General features: G+C 40.9%; 1 protein-coding gene across 2 annotated transcripts; it reads left to right on the forward strand.

Moving 5' to 3' along the window:
- The first annotated feature begins 389 nt into the window (after positions 1–389).
- On the forward strand, positions 390–20,256 carry PSF2. 2 transcript variants are annotated; one of them, XM_089146674.1, is made up of 9 exons: positions 390–604; positions 2,255–2,365; positions 2,548–2,622; positions 2,741–2,828; positions 14,573–14,669; positions 14,770–14,800; positions 14,902–14,994; positions 16,666–16,815; positions 19,486–20,256. In XM_089146674.1, the coding sequence occupies exons 2-9, from the start codon at positions 2,318–2,320 to the stop codon at positions 19,504–19,506; spliced, it is 603 nt and encodes a 200-aa protein (XP_089002800.1). In that variant the 5' UTR covers positions 390–604; positions 2,255–2,317; the 3' UTR covers positions 19,507–20,256. The 2 variants fall into 2 exon arrangements, with proteins under 2 accessions (XP_089002800.1, XP_089002799.1); XM_089146673.1 differs by having other exon boundaries at positions 391–604; positions 2,714–2,828; positions 19,486–20,254.
- The last annotated feature ends 1,565 nt before the right edge of the window (positions 20,257–21,821 follow it).

The following is a 21,821-nucleotide window of genomic DNA, read 5'->3' on the forward strand; positions in this document are numbered from 1 at the left end:
TTCACGTAGTTTTGCTTTGTCTGCGATGACTCCTTGCAAAATTGCCGAACCGAACCAGTCGGTTTATCAAGAAACCACCATCACTACAAACCCATTTTGGGACAATTGGCCGAACCGAGATTGAAGTATTGGGATTGAGTATTGTATCAGTCTAGATGATTTCAGGAGACGCAATATTTCGTATCTAAGTCTTGTATCACACTGACCAATGCATTTTAGTACCATCAAATAAAGAGACATATCGATATATTTGGTATTGGTTTATGGATACGTATCGGCTGGTTTTTGGAATACCTGAAACCTTGGGCCGAATCAAGAAACCACCGGCTCTCATTATTTCCTTCTCCCTGTTTTTCTTCGAGTACCGAACGTACCCTCGACGAAATTTTCATTCGGCGCCAAAATTCGTTTTCTTTGATAAATGGCGCCAATTTTCTAGTACTTTCTTGAACCCAAAAAAAAAAAGAAAGTTTGGGTTGTTAAAAGTTAAAACCATCTACACGTTGCAGGAACCTCTGTGAACCGACTTTTGTCGAATGCCGAAGCTTGAACTGCTGTCCAAGATCACTCTTCGCAGACGGCCGTTCTTCACCTGCCGCTCCAGGTACGTATATTTTTGTCTTTTTCTCTCTTTCTTTCCAACGATTTTTTTTCCTCTTCATTCTTTCACCCTTTTCTGGAATCACCATTTGTGAACCCTAGAGCAGGCGCGGCCGTCGAATCCTTGCCAAAAATGACGAGGGCACCCTCAATAGCAAGGAGGGAAGTTGCATAGCATCATGATACTCTGCCCTAACCAAATTTAATAACTACGATTCTCTGTGTACACGCTCAGATCGTTGCCTAAACCATTAAAACTGGTCTCGTACACACTACGCCCACATGGATCTGCGTCACTATCTCATTCTCATATGCAAATACTTAAATAACAACGAAACCTGTCAGTATAGCCACTCCTTTGCACACTTTTGGTTTCAATTCCAGAAGATTAAGCAGTCTGTTTTCATGTCATTGATTTGGCCTTGAATATAGTATTTAGTTGTAGAATTCTCTCGTCGACTTTTGTAGGTCTAGTGCACACATTCAAGAAGTTTACCAACTTTTTGACATAATGCCTCAGAGAGACTCAACAAGCTGGAATTAACTTGTACCCTTAGTGAAAATGCGTATTTTTTTTTTCTTTCCATATTCGGAGATATTGTTGAAAACATTTTATTCACGCACTTCACTGTATAAAAGGTTAAAACTTAAAAGAGCGTTTTCTATGCCGGTTCGCTTTTAAACTCGTATTAAACGCGAATAATGAGCAATACATTTTTAAGAAAATGGAGATGGAGAGCATAAAAGCAGATGAATAAAGTCACCATTATAATCTTTTCAGCAACCGCCAGTTTATTTGACCTCCAACTTGGTAGATTAATACATCAGTTTGTTCTCCAACGAGATACAAGAAGAGATTCTTCTTTTGGTGCAGCTCTGTATGCTAAACGCAGAGATGCCATGCTAATTTTCTACCAGATTGGGTATGTACACACTTTTGCTTTGACTATAATGATTACATGGGTAGCAATTCATGTGCATCAAAGTAAAACATTAACCCTCTTGGAGCAGATGAAGAAGGAAGTTATTGAGCCAAATGAAACCGCACTTATTGCTGCCTTGACTGAATGTAGCTGATTAGCACTGCTTGATAAGGATTGCCAACCCCCCTCCCCCCCCCTTTTTTTGTGGCACGTGGGCTGCCTAATTGATCTGTTAATTAAAGCAGTTTTGCCATATAAAGAAGCAGATCTCACTAAAAACACTGCCAACAGAAGAAAGAGTCATAGCTTACAACACCGTAGCTGGTGCCTGCATAAATTATTCTGAGATTGGTCTTGAAAAGTAGGTTGCTGAAGAACTAATCAGTTTGGGTCAACAAAGCCCTGGAGTTTACGTTTATTAGACAGAAAATCACAAATTGAAAATTGGACACTTTGATAGTATGATAAGTGGTGGATATTTGTTTAGTTGCTAAAAGATTGTGATGGGCTTTAATAATTTTAATTTAATTTATAATTTGATGAAATAAAATGATAATTAGTTGGTTATAATACTCCAGTGGCAGTTCTGTAATTATTGGTGAACATTTCAACTTCTTTCAATCTAATGTTTCATGTTTTCCTCTTTGCATATCACACCCCCCCCCCCCCCCCCCCCCAAAAAAAAAAATAAAAAATGGCCTCCCTTTTAATTTACCTGAGGCATCTTGCAGGATACAGACGCAATTGTAGAGTTGCAGCTTGCCACATATCTCTTATTCTCCAAATTTGCAGAAATGGCTGGACAATCTGATCCTCATTTGTCACTTTTCTCTGCAGCAGAGGTATCAGACATATTATTGACTGAGCTTTAGTTTCCCATTCTTTTATTTATTTGTTTATACTTATTACCTTTTCAGCTAAATAATCCTATTTAACTAGTTGAATTTTTCTATTTATGCTATTGCACTAAAGTTGTGTTAGATGTTGTTGAGATGGATTATCTAGACTGAATTTGGATTTTCAGGTGGAGTTTCTGGCGGAAGATGAGATTGTGGAGATTGTCCCTAATATGAAAATGGGTGCTTTAAATTTTATTTCTGTATTGTCTCCTCCTTAATCTCATTTTATTTCTAGCTTTTGAAGAGAGTACGTTTTGCCTAGGTCTAATGTTTGGCTTGATACATCAATAGGGCGATTATGGTCCTTTCTATCCACAGATAACTACTGAAGTTCCACTATGGCTGGCTGTGGCTTTGAAGAAGAGAGGAAAATGCACTATTCGGCCTCCCCAGTGGATGTCTATTGGTGAGACTTCATCTTGTCATTGTTATTGCTATTATCATCTTCATTGTTGTTTAGATACTTTAGTTATCACCTAGTTCAAATAATTTCCATCATATAAGACGTAACTGAGGGTTATATTTAGGATCAAAAGTTGTAAGTCAGAAACTGAATCATAGTCAACTTCCTACTGTTGTATTTAGCTGGCAATTGGGATCTTACGATCAATCTGCAGTGTTGATGTTCAGTGAAGGATCCTATGGGGCTTATCTTTGGCCATGTACTTCTCCGGTATAAGTATGTTCTTAGATAGTCCACGAACTTCTGTGATATAGAAGATGACTCAAACCGATAAGCAAAATATTGTTGGGGTTGCCTTCTCTTTTAAATAACATGTCTGATAGAATATGTATAAATGATATAAGGAGAAATGTACACTACCATTACAAGTAAATCAAATTTAAGAAGAAAGCTTGTCACATTTTCTTTAAATCTCGGAACTCTAGGAAATCATAAAATGGAGGAAATCATTTTTTGGGGGTGGGGGTTGAGGGATATCGATCCTTTTATCCACCCCAGCATACATTTACATATTGATAGCAAAGAACCTAAACCAAGCTAATCATAAAATAGAAAATCTCACCTAAGTGGGAATCTTATAAGATGCAGAAAAGGTAAGTGTTGATGTAGCACTCACAAGCATGACTTTTCCAATAGATCTAACACCTTGCTAGCTCCTCTTTGCACATGCTTAAGCTGGAAACCATTGTTAGTAGGAAATATATGGGCCCTAGGTACCCACTGGATTGCTGAAAATGCTAAATTCGAAATGCCCTGCATGAAGATGCTCCATTTGGCACTCTCATTAGCTAGATCATCTGATAGCATGTTGCTGAATCGAATGCTTTCTTTGAAATGAGATTTTAGCTAGAGATTGGGTGTCTATCCTATCTTTTCAGAACTATTGCCATGGGACAACAACTTGATTCAGCCATAGGTGTCATGCAGCTTAGGCCCTTAAAGGCATTGGAGAGCCTGGATATACAAGGCTGCATGCCCAGGTGACCAAAACACACACAAGTACTAGCATACTATCCTATTCTGCTATCAATTAAGACTTTTAAGAGAATGGGTGACCCAGTGCCTTGTTCCCATGGTCTTTAATTCTGCCTTTGCAAAATCTGATATATATACTATATGACTTGAGATGACTATATTGTCTGGATGCCTCTGAAATGTGCACCAACCCCAACTGTACTCTTTGTTGGAACAGAAATGAGGACCTTGACCACCTTTTCTTTTTTTGTCCCTTTTCCCGATCCATCTGAGTTTAGCCCTTTGGCGTTAGATCGGGACGTTCTTTTGGTTTTGCTCGAGATTGGAATTGGAGCCTTAGAACCTTCTCTGGCTTCACGATTTGTGACCAAGTGGGCAAGCTTGTCTTCGCCGCCACTGTACACCATTTATGGTGGGAGCGCGACGTGAGAAGATGGACTTCCAAATCCCGATTCCGAGTTTTGATTTGGAATACCATCTATTTTGATGTTTATTCTAGGCTTATTACTTTCCCCCACCCCCCAGTGTATGAATATCTGAGGAATAGGTTGATTGTTAGTTCTTGGAGTCTAAACTCCTTTTCCTTGAATTGGTTTTAATATAATTATTTACTCATCCAAAAAAAAGGATTCTATTGATCAGATAATAATTGCAGTTAGATTTGTTATAATTATTTCACCCCTCTCAATGTACTATAAGTGTGTACTTCTATATATTTCTGAGGTTGTTTTGTAGTCTTGACATAAAAAATGTTTAGCAGTACTTATGGTGTCCTTTGTGTGTCAATGAAAATTCTATGGGTTATTTCTATATCTTACTTATCAACTTGCAGCATGTATCTCCAATGTTGTTGCCCTCTATTCCCTAGATAGAATGGGTCAATGGCATAACAAATACCAATGCATTACCAGCAAGTTGAAAATTTCAGTAGACTACAAATAGGCGAAGGAAATAGCACTAGACTTCTTGATGAATCTTGGTGGACATGGTTAATAGATTGACCCACTATGCAAATGTAACACGTGAACAATAAGAGCTCAAATTCGTGGACCATGTTTAAACTCTAAAGTAATCGCTTTCTTGTGGTAAATTCTGCTGACTAGAACTTCGGTAGGGCCTGAATTTTCTATATGGTCTTTGTTGAGGTGAAAAATGTGCTCTCAGCTCTTCCGGTTTGCTCTTGACTCCGTTCCGGTTCCCAGCAGAAGCAAGGGTGAGAGTGGGCCGCCTCTGAGGACGGGAAGCCACCTCCGATCATTGAGTCAATTCAAGTAAGGAAAGAAGAGACTCCTCCTGAGGAATATGCGCTTAGGGAGGAGAAAGAGAATGAGTTCCTGAATGATTCTAGGAGAGTCCAAGCCTTACCTTTGTTCAAGCACAAAGATGAATATATAGTGGATTCATACCTCCAGCGATTGTGGATGTATTATGGCCCTTAGATGCGCATCTCATCTAGCGGAGGGTGGAGGTGACTTCGTATGGAGGCTTGAAAGACAAGCTAGATTGCTAGGTGAACTTGCCGTCGAAGGGTCTTATGATGAATCAGTGGTCAGCATCATTATGATGTTGACGTGGCAGTGACCCAGATGAGTTGTCGGCTCTGGGCTCGAGGAAGGCTTTGAGTGGGTCAGAAGCTTCTTTATCCGCAGCGAGATATAAAAAATCCTTCATGCATTAAATGCTGGAACAAACATCGTGTGGGATTTGTTGCTCTCGTTCTCCTTGCTGAGAAGTCCCATGAGATTAAGTGATCGTCATGGCTATGCCATTTTTCTTGCAACTTTTTTGGAAGGGCGGCCCTCCAGGAAGTGCCACATTCGAGAAGTATTTGTCGAACCTCCTCGGTCCAAGCTTATACCCTGGGCACCAGTTCAGACGTCTATTTTTTGGTCCAGGGATTGCGGTTGGAAATGTTAATAACATTAGCTCCCTAGTCTTTATGGCAATCCCTTGCCATGAAGAATACTTAACTCGAATTCCAATGTCTTTGGAGCCAAGAGTTATCTAGGAAGCCAGAACAACTTCTTAGGAAGTAGCAACATATCTTCTTGGTGAGTCCCAATGTTTGGATAAATCTGTGTCTTTAAAGCTGGCAGGCCTGACGGTTATGCCAATTAATCACATCATCCTTAACAACGCGCAAGTTTCTTGAAGTGCCTGCTTTTTTGCACGTGTCTTGTTCATAATAACTTCCCTTTGAAGCCGAAGCGTCAAGACAAGAGGGTCTTTAATCCAGAAAGATCTGGGACGTCGCTTTTGGCTCCAAAGTTCTTTATAAGTTGAATCTTTGTATCCTCTTCTTTTCATTGCTCATTCTGCAAGCTCTGTAACTTTCTTCCTGACTTAGCGTATTGTAGAAGTCCTCAGTTCTTCTTTGCTCTGTAAGTTTATCTACACCTTTAGAGAGTGCAATGGGTAGAAAAACTGCAAGGAAAACCAACCATTTTACTAAACCCAACGCCAAGAACCCATTGGACCTTCAGAAAGAAGTGGAGAACAGAGAGGACCCCTTGGTCAGTGCAGGTAGTTTCCCTTCTTCCTCCTCTCCTGAAGTTGCTTCTAGTTCTTTTGGCGTACTAATAATGTCCCAGCGACAGGGCATTGCCCCTGATCGCTCTGCTGGAGAGGGTATGCCCATCGAAGCGTTATCTTGCCTTATTTCCTTCGTTGAACATGACACTCTTGACTCCAGATCAGGTCCTTTGGACTACCCCAGTCTTCTCCAACCTTATCATGTCGCATTGATGAAAGTAGCCTTTTGGATCCCTGAAGAATTCCCTGTGAGACTTCCAAGTCCCATAGAGAGGGCGAACCTGTTGAGAGAGGGAGAAATCCCTCTGTACTTTGACTCTATGTTGGGTGGTCTAAGGCTCCCACTCTGTCCCTTTGTTAAGCAAACTTTAGAGTATTATGGTCTTAATCCTGGGATGTTAGCCCCGAACGGATGGATATATCTTATAGGTTTCATGGGATGTTGTCACCGCCTTAGAGTTGAATGCAGCTTGAATGTGGGTTTCTTCCCTTAGAGCTTTAGGGAGAGTAGGGTGGTATAGTTTCAGTAAGCGGGGTACCTCCGCCCTTAAGTTCATGATTCTAGAAGATAACTCCCTCCCCAATAGCTATAAGAGATGGAAAGACAGGTATATTGCCTGCAGAATCCCTTCCGAGTGCCCTTCTTTCGCCTGGCCCTTTATTTCCAAGAATGACATTAAGAAGTTGAATTTCAAACTGCCTTTGAGCAAAAAGGAGAAACACGGTTATAATATTTTTGTCAAAGGAAGGGGGGCCCTAGTCCATGGTCGTGAGATGGATTTTGAAGCTCCCCTGCTACTTTGGGGGCTCATGACCGGTGAGCCCCTTGGCCCTTTTCCCAAATGTGATGTAGATCTGGTATGCTTGTCTTTTTTGAAAAGTTGTCTTTTGCAGTTCCCGACATGCCACTTAACAGAGAAGGTTTCCTTCAACGCTATATGTTTGCGTAGACATCAGCTAGACTGGAATGTGAGAAGCACGAGGGTACAGAGGTTGGCCCTTTCGCTCCCCCCGCCGGGCTTCTCAACCCCATGGAGGAAAAAATCCAAGAAGTGAAAGGGGAGACCGACTAGCCAGCAGTGGGGGAAAATGAAGCGTCTGTTGACGTCCCTCGTGAAGGCAGCCCTCTAGAGACCTTTTAAAGAGAAGAGGCGGCCAGGGAGGAAAGCCGCAAGCGGCTTGCGTCTCCCCTCTCACCCAGAGGGAAAGAAAAGATGATGAAGGCCAGCCAATCTAGGAAAAGTCCTAAGGGCATCCCAATAGTGGTTCCAGGGCTATTGGGGAAAATCCCTTGAAAGGTACTACTTCCAGGGCTATCAGGACCAGCAGAGCATCCAGGACTTCTGTGTCCCATCTTTCCAGAGTTCATGAGAAAGTTCAATTTGTTGGTGTTTCTTTTTCAACACCAGCAGCAGCAACAACACCAAAAACACTAGCACCAGGAACAACACTAGCAATACCAATACCAACACCAACAACTACAATAACAGTTCCAATGTACAGAATAGCTTTAGAGGCTTCCGTAGCCCAAGCGCCTAAGGCTCCATTGAGAGTTTCGAGATCTTTTTTTGCAGCAACAGGAGTGTCTTTGTCCAAGGCGCTTAGGGAAGACAAAGTCCCGCAGAGCCCTCGTACTCCTTTTGGATTCCTCCATAGAAGATTTCGGAGAAGGGCGGACTTATGGGGGAGATCGCAAAATTAGGGAAGGGATGGAGTACGGTGTGGCCCCTGATGACAAGCGGGCCGCCAACAAGCTTCCCCTGCACACCCTAGCTTCCCAAGTTGCACAGTAAGCTCTTTTTGTTGTTTAAGTTGTCTCTCTCTCTCTCTCTCTCTCTCTCTCTCTCTCTCTTTTGTTTTGTTTTGTTTTTTGGTTTTTGTTTTTTTGGCTAATCCCTCTCATTTCTCAGGAACACCTACCATTCTGTTTCCATGATTGAGGGAACTGATTTGTCGGAGCAGATATCTGGCTTCTGAAGTGTCCAATCTGACCAGAAGCTTATCAGAGCGTTTAGATTATGACGCAACTTTGATGGCGAAGTGTGACCTGGTTATGGCTGAAAGGGACACGCTTCAGAGGAAAGTTGAGTCTTTGAAGGAGCAGCTTGGACAGTTTGTTAAAAGCAATGCTCAGTATAAAAATCTTAGGGACGAGGCGGTTGAGGAAAAGAGAGCAACAAACAAGGTTTGCAAGGAACTTCTTGAAGGAAAACTGGCAATGAAATCTAAGAGATTTAGGTTATAGATTCAGGTACAAGAGCTGGAGAGTTCCCTAGCCAGCTTCCAAAGAGAAAAAGAGGCCTAGACAATCAAATGTGCAAAGATGGAATATGAGAAACAAGCTCTTCAGGTTGAATTGGACCATATGCAAATCGATGTTAGGAAGCTGATTGAAAGGGCGAGTAGGTATTGGGAGGAGACCATAAATGCCTTTAGGAGATCCGAGGAATATAAAAAGGAGATGTTGGATGCCGCTAATCCTAGTTTTAAGCTTGGGCTGGATCATGCCTTCAAGTTGATGACCGAGAGGCTTCCAGAAGATGCGCTGGAGAGAGTCTGCGAAGATTCTCTTTTTGATGCCAATGTGTGTAGATGGTTGAATATTCCTGTGTTCAGCTGGATGCAATCCTCGCAAGAAGTGTCTACTTCCTCCTCCAAGGGTGCAATTTGGTCCTCCTCTCCTCGTAGCACTATTGTCGCCGCCTCCGATCCCAAAGTCTCTGAAGAAGATGCAGAACCTGTTCCTCTCCAACAATTGAACCCATATGGCACCATCGTAGTGACCATTCAAGATGATATCAACCTTTAAATTTTCTGGCTCTATTAGAAAAAGTGTTTCATCTTTTTTTTCTTTTTCTTTTCACTTTATCCTTTTTGGAATCTTTTTGAGGGCTCCTATCTTTTTGGCAGCCCCTTCTCTTTTTGCAAATTTTCCTTTGCTCATGAATGGAAAGTCTTATTTATTTATTTATTTATTTTTTATCATCACTTTGTCCAAGTTTATGAATTCTGTATTTTCCTTGATACTGGGCTTGTGATTCGCACCGAATATGAAACTTGTGTAGCATCATATTGACAGTTATGCATGGGCTGGTCCCCTTCGTTTGAGAAGTCACTTTTTGGGAAAATGCTTGTAGTTGGCTTGTTTCGTGATATGCCTCATTAGTGAGTAAACTTTCCTTGAATGTCCATCCTTTGATGCATATACAAGCTTTCTGTCAGCCCTCCAAACCTTTGGCGGGCATATGGCTTTCCCCCTCTGAGAAGTTAGCTTACTACAGTGAGTAGCTTCTCGAATATCACCCAATGAACTTCAAGTTTGTCCGAAGCTCCTTTGCTGCTTCTTGTATCAAAGATTAAAGAAAGGTTTTTTTTGCACATCACTTCTTTGTGAAGGTTGTGGATATGAAGTTTCCATCATTTCTGGGTGAGTTTGCAAACATTTTTCAAGGAAGGTGCGAATATTTTCTAGCAGCGAAGTTGCAAACGCTTTTCAGCACTGAAGTTGCAAACGCTTTTCGCTGAGGGAAAAGCTTAGGAAGCCTCCATCTTTTGATTCAGGTAAGTCACTTCCCGGGACAGCCCTTGGATAAAACTTCTAAGGAAGTCACCCCTTTAGTACATGGGGTAGGTTCAGTAACCATGGCCCCCTCTTGACCGGTTCTCCTCGTTGCCCCAATCTCTCACACTTGTTGGCATACATTTAGTCGGTGAGAGTGGTTTCTGCAAGTGGATTGTGGACTTTCCTTCGTCAGTCGTTTCGACAGGTCCTAGATTGTCTTCGATCAGTCTTGCGGAATTCCAATGCCCTTAACGGTTGGTGATTTTAGCATCGCACGCATGGGGGATAATTACTTAAACAGCCCTGAAAGAGGGGTAACCCCAAGATATGCCACACGCCGAAAAGCTGCGCCTGACCGCAAACACAATGGGTCAGCTTACTTGTGGGTGGAAGTTCCTACAATCCTATCAGACTGCGTTCCCTCTAATGGGAATGGAACTTCTCGAGAAGCTGTATATTAAGGCTGCAGTTGATGGTGACATTTCTTGGTTGGTCCATAGTGAAGGGAAAGTATCTAGAGACATAACGTCTGCTGATGATCCGGTATCTACCAAGATTTTTCTTGTCCCATGACTCAACCAACCTATCCTTGGATACAATAGCTTATTTGCGAGGGATATAGACATCATTGAGCTCCTTTTTCAGCGAAAGTGATTGGCTCACTTTGAATAAAGCGTGTCGCTGTGATACGTGTTGCTTGCTTTATTTGCCTTAGTAGTTTGGGAGTGAACCTTGTGAATGCTGCAGTCATTCTATGAAGGTCCTCGTCCCTGAGTACCATTGGAGCCTTCCCTCTTGACTCAGTCCAATCATATAGAGGAGTCCTGCTGTGCTTTCTTGGTGTAGATGGAGCCTCGTCCCTGTGAGGGGCCTTTATATGCCAACCTAAGCGCCCTCCGGGGGTCAGCTTCTCATCCTTACTCTTAGCAGCTGACAACCATGAGTAGGGTTGCAACTGGGCCGAGTTGGGCCAGGCTTTTGCAATTCCAAGCCTAGCCCTATATGTTCTAATCTGAGCCCATTCCCGCCCTGACCTTAGTTCAAGGCCAAGGATTATTGTCCCTGGCCCTAAGTCCTACGGGGCCAAGCCAAGCCCATTCCAGCCCTAATTGGCCCTAATTGGGCCGGGTCAAGACGGGTTGGCCCTGATTGGCCCTATCCCTAGCCCTGATTGGCCCTATCCTTGGCCCTAATTGGCGCTAGCCTTGATTAGCCTTGTCCCTGGCCCTTATTGACCCTATCTTGGCCCTAGCCTTAATTGGTCCTAGCCTTGGACCTAAAATATCAAATGTAAATTCATAAATAATAATAATAATAATAATAATAATAATAATAATAATAATAATAATAATAATAATAATAATAATAAGAATAAGAATAAAAATAAAAGTATCATAAGTAAACTAAAAATAAAATTCGATATAAGATATTTCTCTGATAATGTCTAAGGTGATAGTGTTGCTTTAAACATAAATAAATTCATACTCCATAATTCTATATTGATCTCTGAAAGTCTCTCATTGCTTTGATCATGGAAATTGAAAACCTCTCTCATTACTTTGGTGATGGAAATTGAAAACCCCTCCCATTGATATCCTTATTCAACAAAAAAAAAAATCATATTCAAAACTTTGTTAACAAGTAAATCAACGATATTTAGTATTGATATTTTTTTCGTAGTTAAAGAAAATTATATTTTAGTTACAAACATAGCTATCTGTCCTTAATAAGTGTTTTTCCCCCCCTGAAATATCACATTGGAGGTAAAAGAAAGATGTCAATATTCATGATGAGAAGTTGGGGTATAGATTTGTTAGACATTAATTCTCTATATACTAGCTTTTATTATTTATAATATATTATCTCACCTTAGTCAAAAAAAAAATCAATGAGTTTTTGGAACTAAAAATGACTTAGTTCGAAAAATAATAATTATCTTAAAATTAATATAAAAAGTGAACTCATAGTTTAATATTAACAAAATGACTGAAGGTCAAAGTCGAGACTTATAGTTATATCAATGTTAATGTGAAGATTAGGGTAAAAATCTAATACATGATCAGGGTCATAATATTAAGACTATAGCCAAAATTAGGGTCAGGATCGGGTCAAAATCAGGTGGATGCTTACTACATTGGTAATGAAGATATAATTTATTTTTATTAATTTTTTTACAAAACATGATTATGTTTTTAAAATTTGACACATGTCAAATATTCACCCATGTGGATTATAATTAATTCCTCTCCATATGAATGGAGGGTCCATACTCAAATTAGGGACAATCATGGGCCTAGATTAGAGCCAAGATTAGGGTCAAAATCAGGGCCAAAATCAAGGCTAGAATCAGGGCCAGAATTAGGGCCAAGATCAGGGCTAAGATTAGGGCCAAAATCAAGGATGGGCCGGGATGGGTTGGGCAGGTCACAGAGTAATCTTAGGCCCGCCCTTGGCCCTAGTTCAGGGCCAGAATATCTTGGCCCTAACCCGCCTTTAGGGCTAAAATCTTTGGCCCAAGCCTTATTCGGGCTCAGGGCGGGTCAGGGCGCCAGGGCCAAACTTGCACCCCTAGCCATGAGTATGGTGTCTCTTGCATTCGCTGCAACGGCAGTTTGCAAACGTGCCAGCCCCACTTTAGGGTTATGCATGTATTCTTCCAGGGGTTTTCAGTGAACCTAATTTTTCTGAGTATCGGATTTGCATGAGGACTGCAGATCGTGACTTTTTGAGGGGAGTTTATGCTTTCTCTGAACATTCTCCTAGGTCCTGAGACCTGCAACGACTGTACTCTGCCTCCCTTCGGCTCCAGACGTTGGACGTGAAGCATGGTTGCCTTTTTTCCTGGGTTTTGCCGCCCGAGACAGTGGGAGTATGACTTGTCCATGAGAGAATGGAGTCATGGTCGCTGAGGAGGGGGGAGCACATTGGTTGACCCCCCTGTTCTACCTCTGACCGGGAAGAAACGCCTGCCTCAGAGAGTTGAAGCTGCACATTGGTGCATGAGAGCACGAGCCGCTCCCCAGGGAGGGTCAGCGAGTACTTACGGATAACCATTCACCTCTCATGCTCCTTGAGGACTTGAGTATCTCCTAGAGATTTCCAGACTTCCAGCTGTTCCCCCTTTGATTCATAACTAGGGCCTTTTGAGAGACTTGGAAGTTTTGTCGACCAAGTTATCTCTTGGAGTCCCTCAGCGACCCGAAATAATCTAAGTGAGGGGAAAGCTACTGAACTTTTCGTTAGCGTTCCAACAGACATTGCCAAATGTTGAGGTGAAAAATGTGCTCTTAGCTTTTCCGGTTCAATCCTGACTCCGTTCCGGTTCCCAGCAGAAGCAAGGGTGAGAGTGGGCCGCCTCTAAGGACGGGAAGCCACCTCCGATGATTGTGTCAGTTCAGGTAAGGAAAGTAGAGACTCCTCTTGAGGAATAGGCGCTCAGGGAGGAGAAAGAGAATGAGTTTCTGAATGATTCCAAGAGAGTCCAAGTCTTACCTTTGTTCAAGCACAAAGAGGAAATATATAGTGGATTCATACCTCCAGCGATTGTGGACATACTATGGCCCTTAGATGCGCATCTCATCTAGTAGAGGGTGGAGGTGACTTCGTATGGAGGCTTGAAAGACAAGCTAGATTGCCAAGGTGAACCTGCCATCGAAGGTCTTATCGATGAATTAGTGGTCAGCGTCATTTTGATGCTGACGTGATAGTGGCCCAAATGAGTTGTCGGCTTTGGGCTCGAGGAAGGCTTTGAGTGGGTCAGAAGCTTCCTTATCTACAGCGGGATATCGAAAATCCTTCATGCATTAAATGCTGGAATAGACATCGCGTTGGATTTCTTACTCTCGTTCTCCTTGCTGAGAAGTCCCATGAGATTAAGTGATCGTCATGGCTATGCCATTTTTCGTGCGGCTTTTCTGGAAGGGGGCCCCTCCGGGAAGTGCCACATCCGAGAAGTACTTGTTGAACCTCCTTGGTCCAAGCTTAGACCTTGGGCGCCGGTTTAGATGTCTATTTTCTGGTCCAGGCATTGCGGTTGGAAATGTTAATAACAGTCTTGTATAATAATATCATTCACACATTCTGATTTAAGTTTGGATTTTGTATTATTGGCTCTTTAGTATAAGATACTTGCACTTGTATTCACACCAAGTATGAGATACCATATCTTTATTTAACTGTTCATCTTGGGAAAGAAAGACTTTCTTAAGACAATCTTTAAGATTGAAATTCAATGGCAGAATTTATCTTGTCTCTCCTTAAGACAGTCTAATGGCAGGCTTCATAGGATAATGAAAATGTGTTCCAAGATTCCCTGTCCTCGGAGTTGACTAAACCATATAATTGTTCGTACTTATCACCAACAGTTTGCTTTCCCATATACATATTCCTAGAGCCTTATTTATCTTCCATCCCATATCAAATCTAAGAGACAACTGAAATTTAGGTGATGATATGGTGTTTTTCCAAGGGCAATCAGGACGGTAAAAGAAATGTAATCGTGACTTGTATTGTATTTCATGCTGTTTTGGTGCTTCTTTTAGATATATGAACAGCTACACAAAAGCTCTTTCTATGAAGATTGATCTGTTATTTATTATTTTTTGTGTCATGGGGCCAGAAAAATTGACACAGGCCTTAGAATCTGAGAGGGACACTCTACTACTTCAGACAGTACCATTCCATTACGTGGAGATTTCAAGGCTTCTATTTGATCAGTATGCAGCCGGACTCCACCTTACCTTTTTTTTTTTTTTTTTTTTTTTTTTTTAATCGTAACTGCTTTAAAGATGCCTACTTTTATATTATTGACAACAGTGCTCGCGATGACATCGCGGACATGTATATGGTGAGCTTGGGAGACCACTTTCCTTTTTTTATTATCTATTTCCTCCTTAATTTGCTTTATTTTCTATTCCAAACTATTTGTTTCACACCACTTTCTTTCAGGTGAGATCTCTTATTGAGGACCTCAGGAATGTAAGGTTTCATAAGGTTGAGACTGACTTAGAGAAAATTTCTAGTCGTACGCATGCAGTCAAGGTATGTTTGATTTTCCCTCCATCCATTTGTTTAATTTCACAGGTAATAATAGCAGTGATATTGATTGGCTACTGTATATGGTGTGGAATTTTGGGCAGTTAAGAAGCATCATGTAGATAAACTCAATGTAGTGAAGATGAGGATGTTGAGATGGAAGTGTGAGAAAATTAGGAATGATAAAGTGAGGGATATGATCATTAGAGCTCATTTGGGAGTAGCTTCAATACATGATAACTAATGGGAAAGTTGTTAGAGGTAGCATGGTCCTGTTCAAGGGAGGTCTTGGGGTGCTGCAGTATGGAGAAGTGAGTTGATTCATATTGAAGGAACTCATTGAGCCAAGGGCAGAGACCTATAATGAGTCTAGGAGAAGTACAAGAAAAGACATGCATAGCTTGGCCTTGTACCAAGAATTGACTCAAATAAAACTGATTGGAGAACAAGGAGGTATGTAGTCATCCTCATTTAGTTGGGATTAAACTGAGTCGTTTTTGTTAATTTCCTTTAGATGACAACCCCCAATCTTGCAGATTTGTATGTTACCATGAAATTGGCTTAATGGCTGGCAAGTTATGGGCCTGCCAGTTGGATTGGATACTGATGGGGATCAATTCTATTTGATACAGCCTTCCAATAGATTTTTTTTCTCTGACAGACTGACACAATAGCAGGTGATAGAATTATTAATCCAATCAAATCTGGAATTCCTTTGATTCAAGTAGTTTATGATTGATCTGACTGAAATCACTTATACCAAAACATCTGATTAAGGATGCACGCATAATTCTTTAAAGTGATTAATAGTTGAGACACTTAGTATTTTTACAAGGTAAAAGAACCCCTTAAAATGAACCCTTGAGACATAATTGTCTGTCCCTAGGGTATGTTATAATAATTGAAAAACAAGAAGTTGAAATCATAGCTGATAGGAAGGTATTTTATAATGGATCAAATCGGATTTGTATCAGGTCGTGATCCTTATCAGATTCAAATTCAAATTCAAATTTTTTTAGTGTTCTAGTTGATTGTTGGTCTGCTTGGCACCTGCTCATGGTCCAATTCCTTGATGGCCCATGGATCACCTAACAGCAACTGTAATACAGATGTGGAAAACAAACTTAGTGATCTGTCAGTTTATCAGACTAGATCAGCCCTGGTCTGATTCGATCTGATGCTGTGGCAGCTCCAATAGGATATTCTTACATGCAATGGATTAGAAAAATGACATCTAAAGATTGTATGCGATATGGTAAACTAAGAACTATCTATTGTGTTTGCCGTTATAACCTATTAGGTTATGAGTGTAGGTGTCATTGGTTGTTGGAAAACTGTTATCAATTGTCTCCAAAAGAGAGTTTCTAGTTCTCAATCAACAGTATGGTTCCTTCTCTCCCTGGGGTGTGGGAGAGCTGATTTATCTTCCTAGAATATCTTAGCTTTTCAATTAATACATTAAACATATTGGGGCGGAAATGAATGATGCACTGCTTTTCTACTTGTACCTTGCCTAGATGATTTTCCCATTTTGGTGAAAGCAAAGAATGTCCACAAACAATGTGAACAAAAAATGGAATTTTATCAATTCATCTATCTCTTTTTTTCTTTTTCTTTTTTTTTTTAAATTTGTTACAAGTTTGCTACACCTTGATTTTCTTTTCCAATGGTCTGCAGCTAAATCTGTCGGCAATGGAAGTGAATATAGTACGTCCTTTTGTTGTGAGAACCTTGCAAGCTTTCTATAAGCATGATAGTCCACAGTTGATACAACAGCAAGACAGAATGGCAAATAGACAAAGACAAGTAGCTGATCGTGGATCAAGGGTAGGTTTTCTGTTTCCCCCTTCCATGATATGGTAGAGTAGGCACAACAGATACATGTATGGTATTTCCCTGGTTGCACATCTGAGGCTGGAATTTCAGTCAATACACAAAAAAATTATGTACTACTTAAAATAGAAGAATCTGCTTCTGAGAAGTGAGAACACTAATGGTTTGTTCACAGTCTTAAATAATGAAAGGCAGTTATTTAATTTTGCATACATAAACATATATGAGGGTTTCCTTTGGGTGACAACCTAATGGCTCCCCTGCTGGCTACTTCCCCTCTAGGGTGGGAATCCGCCAAGGCTGCCCTCTCTCTCCCTACCTTTTCACCCTGGCTCTCGAGGTCCTCTCCTAGATCTTCCAGTCTAATACGGATCAGCTCCTCATCTCTCCCATTCCAAGTGCAGATCCTCTAACCTCACCCACCTCGCCTTTGCGGATGATCTCATGATCTTCTCCAAAGCTGACCATCAATCCATTTCCACCATTCTTTCTTCCCTCTCTTTGTTTGAATCCCTTTTTGGCCTCTGTGTCAACCTCAACAAATCCACTCTCTCTCTCTCTCCGGTGTCTTGGATGCTACCCGAGCTTCTCTCCTGCAGCTCTCAGGGTTTAGTCCTGGCTCTCCTTCCTTGTGACCTACCTTGGCCTACCTCTTATCCCCGGTAGGCTCACCCGACATCACTGCTCTCCTATGCTTGGCCATATTAGGAAAAAGCTTCAACTCTGGAAAGACAAGCTTCTTTGCTAGGTGAGTGGTGCTCATTCAATCTATCCTCCAATCTTCTTACTTTTATTGAAGTGGTTTCTTTTCTAACCATTATCTAGTCCATGGAGTCCCTCTTCTCTTCCTTCCTTTGGAAAGGTCAAGAAGTTTCCAGGTTCCTCCATCCCATCTCCTGGGAGGCGGTCTGTTGTCCCAAAGCTGAGGGCGGCCTTGGCATCCGTCGTATCCTTGATGTTAACTTGGCCTGCCTCCTTAAGCTCATTTGGAAGATTTCTTCCAAGCATGACTCAATCTGGGTCTCCTAGGTCTATCCTTACATTCTCAGACAAGATTCTTTTTGGACTGCTTCCTGCCCTCAAACCCTTCTTGAATCTGGAGGAAAATCCTTCTCCTTCGGCCCCGTGCCCTCTCCGCCATCTCTATCCAAGTCTCGAATGGTTCCTCCACCCTCTTCTGCCTAAACCCTTGGCATCCATTGGGCATTTTCTTCAACCTTCTTGGTCCTTGTGCAGTCTATGAGACCCGCATCCCTAAGACTGCCACCCTGGACACCTTCATCTCCCACGGGGACTGGGCCCCTCTCCCCCACCCTAGTCTCACTCATGTTTGGAATGCGTTCCCCTCGATCCTTAGCTTGACCTGAGATACCACCATTTGGTCCTCTTCACCTTCTAAATCATTTACCACCGCCTTTGCTTGGAATCTTCTCCACTCCCCCCATCCCCCTACCCCTTGGTCCCATTTGGTTTGGTTCAAAGGCTACATTCCCCATCATTCTCCCTTTGGAGAGCTTTCAACTATGCTCTCCTTACACAATCCTTCCTCATCAGCCGTCACATCCCTGCCAACCCTAGCTGCACCCTTTGTTGGAGTGGTTCAGAGGACATTGACCATCATTTCTTCTCCTGTCCCTTCTCTCGTCCCTTTTGGGATATAGCCCTTGCTTCCATTTGGCCCCGCTCGAGGCGCTAGCACGGGTTCGTTCGTGATTGGTATTGGATCTCAAGGAATTTTGCTGGTCACTCCATCTGCAACCGCCTTGGCAAGCTAGTCTTTTGTGCCGCCATCCATCACATTTGGTGGGAGCACAACCTTAGAAGATGGACTCCCAAATAGTGATCCCTAGACATGATTTGGAAAGCCATCTTCTTTGATGTTTCATCTAGATTGCTCTCCCTTCCCCACCCCCCTGTTGCTGACAGCCCCATAAATAGGTTGATTGTTAGTTTCTGGGGCCTCAGCTGCTCCTTCCTCTCCCCCTCTTGAGCTCCTTCCCCCCCCCCCTTTTTTCATGTCTGCCCTTTGTAATTTTCTGTTGTATTGCTGCTTGTTTCTTTAATATATTATTCATTCATCCAAAAAAAATTATATACGACTTAAAATAGAAGAATCTGCTTCTGAGAAGTGAGTAACACTAATGGTTTGTTCAGTCTTAAATAATGAAAAGGCAGTTATTTAATTTTGCATACAAAAACATATCTGAGGGTTTGCTCTGGGTGACAACCTACTTTCTTTCGGGTGAATAAATTTCCAAGTAATGCCAGTGGTCCAAGCGTGAATTAGATGTTAATTTTGTGTAACTTGACATGGACATATGCAACCCCCCCCAAACCAAATAAATAAATAAATAAATATTTATTGTACGGTTTGAAACTATTGGCCACATTCTACCCCAAAAAAAGGAATTAGTGTCATAGATCCAGGAGGTTCCTTGCTATTGGATTTTAAGTCTTTCTGTTATCCGATGTTAGCAAATTTTTAAGCTTTATGATAGGTTATTTATCTAAATCATATTGGACTTGCTATGATTATTGTTGCTGTTGCTGCAATAGTTATACATGTTGTGAATTGCCTGTTCTGCCCCCCCTTTTTTTTTTCTTCTTCTTTTTCCTGACTGGAAATGAACTGACATATTTTCTGATGACTGACTCTTTGTTCAGCGGGTTTTGCGAAGCCGTTAAATGCCCAGAACTCTTATTTGGGCTTTGCAGTAAATGTATATGCCTTCACTCTAGTAAGAAAATGTCCATTGCTGGGCCATACTGTTTCTGAGGGGGTCATCTGTTCCTTGTGATTTGGGAACTTGCAGAACAATATCATGTCATTTAAAAGAAGGAAATCCTCAAATCTTTTTAGTTTCCATGCTTTATAAAGTACTTGTGTGATACTTCAACAGTTACCGGTCTTTGCAGAGTTGGAATTGTGTGATGTGCTATACAAAGTGTACTCTTCAGCTCTATTTTAATAGTAGTTACAGTTAATTAGTGGCACAGGCCTTGTCCTTCATTTTTACATTTTCGCATGTTCTTGATCAGTCTTTTTTGTTCTCATTCCTCCAACGCCAAAAGAGGTGACTTCTAGTGCATATGAATGGCACCAAGGGTGATGTAAAAAGGATGGTTCTAGGTGCTATCATTCCTAATGATTTCTTGCCCATATGATATGCCTCAGTGTGGGTTTTATGGGAATTGGCTGGCTCCGTGTGATGGAGGACCAAGCACCCATCCCATTGTTGAAATTCGGTCCAAAATGAAGGGAATTGGTACAGAATTTCTTCCCAGAGTTTACTGCTCAGGGCAAAAGGTTTTTTACAGGGCCGTTGGTTGTAAAGCCTTTTCTAGCTGTTCAGAAAATCAAGGTCCTTGCTAAATGTATGAAATTCCACAAGACAAATCAATGTAAAAGCACATAATTCTGATAAACTCCTGCTGCTCTTTCTGTGTTTTAATTTTACCAATCATCTGGGAATCATGGTCGCTTCATTACATGATCGTGATCCTCCCAAGTTCTCCATGTGGCTTACTGTAGTAGCATTTTCTCTGGGATCTCTTTCTTTTCTTTTCTTTACTTCTATTTTTTTTCCTCTATCATGTTGGGAAGTGTTCCAATGTCTTTATTTTGTTACATTTAGAATAAAAGCATTAAGCGCAGAGTAATAGCTTAGAACAAAGTTATCCCAAAAATAAAAACTAGAGCGGTATGATTGACAAAGAAAGACCTCATGGAATAGATAGGATTGAAAATGAGATTCCCATGTCTAGGACTCTGGTGTATGTCCACTTGGATTTAGTGAAAAAGCCATGAGAATGCTTGGATGTGCATTGGTCCAATACAATTACATAATTATCATCCTACCTTCAAATTGTATACCTAGTGGCTAGTACTGCTAATGTGAGATTGGAAGGGGGATTGAATTAGAAGATACCTGAACTCTCATAGGCGGCTTTAGGTTTTACATAAAACGGAACTAAACCAGTTTGACAACGCAAATGAGGATCCTTTGGCTATAATATTCTACATAAGGGTATTTACTAGTAATATTGAGGTGAGTCACCAATAATATTTGGCATTTAATGAGGTATCTTTAGTTTCACCCCAGTTAAGAGCCACTAGTAAAAAAACTTCATTTTTAAGGTTTTTTGCTAGCACGAAATAGGTCTGAAAGAATGTTTCAAAGATCTGAGGATTGATTGAGTCATACTAGTCCTAATTTTCAACAATACGGTCATGCCCGATTTGGTGTCATTTTACTTCATCCAAAAAATTATTATTATTATTATTATAATAGGTTACTTCTGTGCTCCACGGATTTAGGGTCTCATCTTTCTCATTGACCAAGAAGAAGACCACATCTCTCTCTAAATTTCATCTTTTATGATATTTGTTATAATGAGTAGTTGCTTCTTTTATTTTTTTTTTTTTTTTATTTTTTTAATTTTATTTTATATGTAAATGAACCATTGTTTATTTTATTAATTTGACTTTATTTTATATCTTCTAGAGTCTGACCAAAGATGTTCTATAGCTCAACAAACTAAGCGTGCCAAGCTTCGACGAAGGACAATAGTCTTGCAAAGATAGGGCATTTTTTGGAAGTATCATCATTTGTTTTGAAGTGTAAAGTTATATCAGTTAGTGAAAAACATTGAGGAATTCGAAATCCAAAAGATCTTCACGTATTGATAGTTTAAGTCCTTACATTAATTAATATATTTAATTTAAATTTATTGTACTTTCAGTTAGCTAGATTAGTATATGATTTTATTTTTTATTGGTTAGCAACACGATCAAATTTTGGCATCAATTACAAATTACACAGGAGCCCATAGGGTTATGTGAGACTTTTTTTTAATAAATATTTATTATTTTTTTACTTGTAGGCCCTACATATTTGTGGTTATAAAGCTGTCGGACGTCAAGGGAGATGATCCACGCTCAATATACTATCAAGCTGAATCTAATCCATGACATGTTCACTAAGAGGTGTTGGTATTAC

The sequence above is a fragment of the Hakea prostrata genome, chromosome 2, assembly GCF_041222555.1.
Source record: "Hakea prostrata isolate BN-2017 chromosome 2, UWA_Hpros_2, whole genome shotgun sequence".
NCBI classification, from domain to species: domain Eukaryota; kingdom Viridiplantae; phylum Streptophyta; class Magnoliopsida; order Proteales; family Proteaceae; genus Hakea; species Hakea prostrata.

What these genes read in the sequence shown, in the direction of transcription:
- PSF2 (XM_089146673.1), top strand. Translation starts at nt 2,318, where the DNA reads ATGGCTGGACAATCTGATCCTCATTTGTCACTTTTCTCTGCAGCAGAG. An exon ending in GTGCTTTAAATTTTATTTCT is followed by an intron (nt 2,623 to 2,713) that starts GTATTGTCTCCT and finishes ATACATCAATAG; the next exon opens with GGCGATTATGGTCCTTTCTA. An exon ending in TCCCCAGTGGATGTCTATTG is followed by an intron (nt 2,829 to 14,572) that starts GTGAGACTTCAT and finishes TCATGGGGCCAG; the next exon opens with AAAAATTGACACAGGCCTTA.